Source organism: Parasteatoda tepidariorum, chromosome 2 (assembly GCF_982258835.1).
Source record: "Parasteatoda tepidariorum strain Cologne lab strain chromosome 2, Ptep-v5.0, whole genome shotgun sequence".
Taxonomy (NCBI): Eukaryota; Metazoa; Arthropoda; class Arachnida; order Araneae; family Theridiidae; genus Parasteatoda; species Parasteatoda tepidariorum.
Window position 1 is genome coordinate 63,586,427 of NC_141756.1, and position 6,186 is coordinate 63,592,612.

The 6,186-nt window shown below is 26.7% G+C and overlaps 1 protein-coding gene across 1 annotated transcript; it reads left to right on the forward strand.

Annotated features, from left to right (window-relative positions):
• The first annotated feature begins 781 nt into the window (after window positions 1-781).
• LOC107442308 (uncharacterized) lies at window positions 782-5,797 on the forward strand. Its single transcript, XM_016055839.4, has 2 exons — window positions 782-1,056; window positions 4,238-5,797. Exons 1-2 carry the CDS (start codon window positions 1,045-1,047, stop codon window positions 4,862-4,864), a joined length of 639 nt encoding a protein of 212 aa, XP_015911325.2. The 5' UTR covers window positions 782-1,044; the 3' UTR covers window positions 4,865-5,797.
• Window positions 5,798-6,186: the final 389 nt, after the last annotated feature.

The following is a 6,186-nucleotide window of genomic DNA, read 5'->3' on the forward strand; positions in this document are numbered from 1 at the left end:
TCGTAGTTAGAAAACATATTTGAAGCCATGTGTTTATTTTGTTTATAGATACGTTTTTAAAACATGTTTTTAGGAACCTATATAAGTTAAAAATTAATGGTAATTAAAATTAAAAAAAATTATATCAAGTGTAAATTAACCTGGAAAATTGGTTCATTGTAGCAAATTTTGACAATCACGTTTTGGCCATGATCAATAGCATTATTTTGGGTGTCTAATGATACTGAATATGGTTTAAGCTTTCTTTTGACAAATTAATCTTCTTTTTCTCTTCTTATAATGTGTTTCCGGTAAACAAAGAGAAAAGCTATAAATTATAAGAATTTTTTTTTTCTATAATTATTTGAGTTTATGCTGCTTTTCAGCTATGTACTCGAATTTTAAGTGTTAACAAACACAAATTCATTTACTATTTCGATTTTTTTGTTGCACCGTCTGAAGAACTGGTATTCAGCTAATATTGTATAGTTTCCCCCTTATTAACAGGGCATAAGTCTGCAGTAAATAAAACATATTTAATTTTAAAGAAACAATTATATGTATTGCGTCCATTAAAATTTAAACCGCAACAGTGCTCATAAATATTGAAATAAAAGCAACAGCAGAACTCTCAAAATTAATAAATGAATGAACCACGAAATAAAAAATACAAATAAACGAATCGATCAAGCTGGAGATTACTCTCACATCAACCGAATAATTGGTCAACTTTTTATGAATGGCCTAACTGAGGCTTTCCAACCTTCCGATTAAAAGTGAAAGTGTCCATGATGACCCTGCCGTTTCGAACTGCCACCAGGATCATCGATGCGTCCTTTACGAATCATCCAAACTCCTTAGGCTAGACAGATGGAAAAACACTTTTGTTTAGGACTTCGCATAGAAAAATAGTTTTAAACTTGACCCAGATTCCAACCATGCTTCTGTCTCGTTTGGTTTGGGAGGGGCTCAGCCAGTATATATATAAATCCAGATATCCGAAGTGGATCACTAATTCTGAAAATCATTTTCATCCTTTCACCGTTTCTTTGGAAATTCGACACCATGATTAAATTGGTGAGTGAAAATATCTCTGAAATTAATATTTTTCTTCTTCAAAATCCAGAGATTTTATTGGCTTTATTAATTTTGCAGTTATTAATTGGCTTTAGGAACTTGTCAATACGTTAACTGGTTTTTTAATAAATTATCAAAAAATTATCAATCTGTTTATCAATAAATAATAGGATAATTTTATTAGCTGCATTTAATTTAGAAAATAGTGAAAATGTTATTGCCTTACTGTGTTACGAGTTTTGTTTTTCGAAAGTTAGTTTTCACGCTTTTTCTTTTTTTCCTTTGGCAGTCCAAAAGCAGTTTATTAATTCTAAAATCTTTAGTTAATTTAGGAAAATGTCAAAGGTTTACCGGTTTGTTATATGTAAACTTGGTGTTTCTTCTTCTTCTTTTTTTTTTAAAAAAATTATAATCATTTTGATAAAAAAAAACTGGAAAAAAATCAAATTATTTAATTTGAATCAAATAAAAGTCATAAATTTGTTATTTTAATTTAATTTATTTTTAAATGGTTTTGCCAAATAGTACGTAAAAATCATGATCAGCCTTAAGCATTTTTTGTAAATTTTGTTTCGAACTTTAAATATCTAATTAATTTGAATATTTTTATTCATATCTTAATATAAACTGCATATTTATACTAATATTTTTCAACTACCCTAGTTTCAAATATTCTTAGAGGAATAGTTTCCAATTGTTGTTTCTTTAAAAGAGTTCTTATTAAATAGTTTCACTTTGTTAAGTTTTAGGGAAATTAAATGCTTTAAAATTCGTAACTTCATGATAAAAATTAAATTGTGCTAAGTTAAGTTTAGCAGATCACTAAAATGGACTTTAAATTTGTTGTAATAAAATCGCCATTTCTTAAAATAATTCAGGTGTTAAACTTATAAGAAATATAATGCAATTTATTCAGAAATGTAATGTAATTTATTTATTACTTTGAACACATATTTATTTTTGCTGTCATTTAAAAAAGTGATTTGTTTTACTATGAAGTAGAAAGACTTGTAATTCACTTCTTGTTAAACTGGAAAATTAATTTTTGCTGCTGAAAACGTTGATAAAATAGAATATTGTTTTTCGTTTAGATCTCTTTTGTTTTAAGAAAATGATTGCATACGTCTTTTTACTTTTTAAAGTTGATCAAAGACGTACTGAATTTGTTGAAAGCAATCTATTGCATTTTTCTAGTGTTAATTATTATTAACATTTTCACTAGCTTATATTTTTCAATTCATCAACTTATATTTCATGTTTTCAAAAACGAAAGAACGTAAGCAATCAAATCTGAGAAAAAGAAATAGATTAAATTTTAATTTGAAAATGGAATGTAGTTAATTTTCTAATATATAATGACATAGTTAAAAAAAAGACAAAATGTATATCTAATTACTATTTTACTTCTTCGGGGCTCATTTGTTAAAGAGAGGACATTAAAATCATTGCATGACTTTAATTCTATCTTTGATTTCAGAATAACGCTTTGAGCAATTATTGGTTTCATATTCTTCATTCTGCTCAGAAAAGAATTAAAAAAATTTAACTTTTTCTTAAAAAACATGTTTTTGAGAAGTGGTATTAAGTTTGAAAAGTATCTAATTTGTAACAAAAGAGAAAATAATATAATTTTATGTTTCTTTTTTGTTTTGGAATTATATTTTTTAACATAAAACAAATAACTTAAAAAGTAAGTTAATAATGTGAATTCAAGACAGCATAAAATTTCAACTATTTTTCTTAATTAAAACTTTAAGTTATCAATTGTCAAAATTTAAACTACTTTTCCCTACAATTTGAGCAGATTTAAGGTCTCTTATCTTAAATCTTAATCTCTTATCTTATATTACATTTGACAGTATAAGCATGATATGTTGCAAAGTATATTGCAATTATAATTTAAATGAGATTATATTTTTGCTACAATAGCCAGTTATTATGTGTAATTGTGTTATTTACGTTTGGTTTACCAATTTAATGGAATTTTCTTTCTATTTTTTAACAAAACACATAAATTAAAAACCTATGGCAATGTAAAAATATTTATCCCTTTAATGAATTTTTTCGAAAATATTCTTTGATTCGAATAGTATTGAGTAGAGAAAAATTTTCCTTAATTATGCTTTGCGAAAAAATATTACTTTAATAAAGAAATACTTTATTGATATTTATCAATTGATTAAAACGATTATTTAAAATGACATGAAGCTATAATAGCCCTTTAGTAAATCAATTTCTAAAATCAATAATGAAAGTTACTGCTTACGGCTTACATTTATTCTTATAGCATTAATAATTTAAGTCATTTTTAAGTCACTTTTAGCAAAAATAAGAGTTTTAAAATTAAATATTTTAGTATTATTAAAATTTTAATTTTTTTTTTTTTTACATGAAGCAAAACTAACAGAAGATGTTTTAAAAATTGAATGTCTATATAGTTTATTTCATGTAATTTATTCAGTAACATTGAGAGCTGTCATTAAAACTGCTGAAACAATTTTAATGTTGTTCCAAGATTTTTTATTTCTCACCTTTATTTTTAAAAATTGTTAATGTTTGCTTAAAAATAGTAACTCTTTTTGTTTCAAATTTTAAAATTAACTCATTTTTAAATAGTGAACTATTTACATTTGCTTGTAAAATACTCTTATTTATGTAGTAATTTGTAACAGAAGAAGTAAAAATTATTATTTATATTAAAAATTATTCGTAGTCCAGGATTAGTTTAATTTCCCAAATTTAATTTGCTTTTTAATTTCCAACAATAGTTTGATAAAATTAAAAGTAATCCTTATGAATTTATTGCTAATCTTAACAAACTTTAAAAACTTCTCGTAATCTTTACCTACAGTTATACTTATTAACAATCACTTAAAAAAGAAAATGTTTCCTCAATTTGAATTATTTTAAAAAACATTTTTAGGATTTTCTAAAATTTCTTTCTGTATTATTATATTTTTTCTATGTATTCGATCTATTCTTATACTATATCATTACGTATTTTTAATTTTTTTTATTCTGGATTCTAAAATTAGTGTAAAGGAAATAACATAAACTTATAATTAATTAATTTCTAGATAAATTTTTTTAAGTGATAGATAATAACTTGAGGAGTTGAGTATAAAAACCTAGTTTTAAGGAAATTTGAAAATAGTACAAATTTCGTCTTTATTTGTTTCAGGCAATCAGTTTTTCCCTATTTGCCTTGGCTTTTGCTCAGTATCGTTCTCAGAATGAGCTGACAACTCCATATCCCAGGAACTATCACCCACCAGCCCCAGTTCATTACGTAAACATTGGCCAAGATCTGGCTGGAGATTACAAATTCGGCTATGACACTGGCAAAGGACCTTTGGGACAAAGCTTCAGGGAAGAAACCCGTCTCCCAGACGGTACAGTCAAAGGCGCTTATGGGATCATGGATGAAAATGGTCGCCAAAGAATCATCCGTTACACAGCAGGCAAAGCAGGTTTCATGGCTGAGGGAGATCTTGGCCCCAATGGTGCTGCTGGAGTTGCTCCAGGACCAGCTCCACAACCAGCTCCAGCTTACAACCCTCCTCCCCAGCAATACGCCGCACCAGCTCCCCAGCACTACTCTGCTCCAGCTCCCCAGCAATACGCTGCTCCAGCACCTCAACAGTACAGTGCTCCAGCACCCCAACAGTATAGACCAGCTCCCCAAGCAGCTAGATACAACGATGGACAATGGGATCCTAAAAAAGATGATCCTTACTATGTAGAAGGACCATCTTACATCGATGTAGAAAGATTGTCTTACAATATCGGTACCGCAAAGCAGGGTTAAATTCGAATTAATTTTTTTCTAGCAACAAATTTGTAAATGGTATGTTGTAAAAAATCGTTCTCTTTTCTTTGAGTAATATTAACTCATAGCTTGAAAAGCATCTATAAATTCTGATAGGTTGATGTTAACACTGGGAAATGGCTTTCTTTATATGTCATTTTTGGTAGCATCAATTAATCAAATTCTTCTGGTTAAAATTAAATATAATGAAATTCTTAACAACCAATGAAAATAATTAAATTTCATTATTCAATTAGAATTTCATTAGAATTAAATATAATGAAATTCTTCAACAACACAATCATTTTGATTACAACAATTTAACCGAGAGGATTTTAACTTTGCTCAGAAATTTATGAAACATAGTTTATTCAAAAGGACGTATTTCTCACGTATTTTTAAAATATGCGAGAGAAAATCTTACGGAATAACTTATACATACTGATCACATCTCAAGAAATAATCTCCCTCTTGAATTTTTCTAACAAGAACTTTTAGAAATTAAAATACAAGAACACATCATATTTCTTTAGAAATAAAACTAAAGAATATTTAAGAGTAAAAATAAGCCTAGATTTAAAGGATTAGTTAAAGTGGTTAAACTTGATCGTAGCTTAAACCATCTAAGTCAAAAACTTCATAATAATTTATTTTATTTCATATCTGTGTATAAGAAGTATGTAGCAACAAATAGTAGTATCAGAATATTTTCTGACTTTCGATAAAAATTTCATCAAAATGTTTTCTTTGAAGTTATTGGTTTTAAATCAATGATAAGATTAGCTCATCATTTACTTTACTTGATTTTCCCAACTGATAAGACAGGAAATATCTTATTCTTGCTGTGATTGCATTCAATATCTATTAACAATGACTGTCAAAGTCAATTCCTTCTTGTACATATTTTAAATAAAGATATTTTTTTTAAAAAAATGCGTTTGTCTTTTATTTTATTGAAGTGTCTGTGAATTTCGTTCAATAGTTAACAAACATAGAGGTACAAAATTGAAAGAAAATAATATTAAAAAATTTAATTACTTTTTAACGATATGAATAAAAAATAACAAAGTATTGGTAAATTAAAAAAAAAAAACTAATTTTACTTTTTTCAAATTAGCCTTTTAAAAAATATTTATAATTTTTTTAATTTACATTTTAAATGTGAATCATGGGAATTTATTTTGTACATTTAATAACTGTTTTTTTTTCTTTTAAAATTTCGGTTTCTTTTATCATCATTTCATTAAAAGCCTCGTGGTGTTCAGCTTTCAGAAAGGTAAAAATGGCAAATAGAAAAATAGAATTTATTCAGTAGCAGCGTA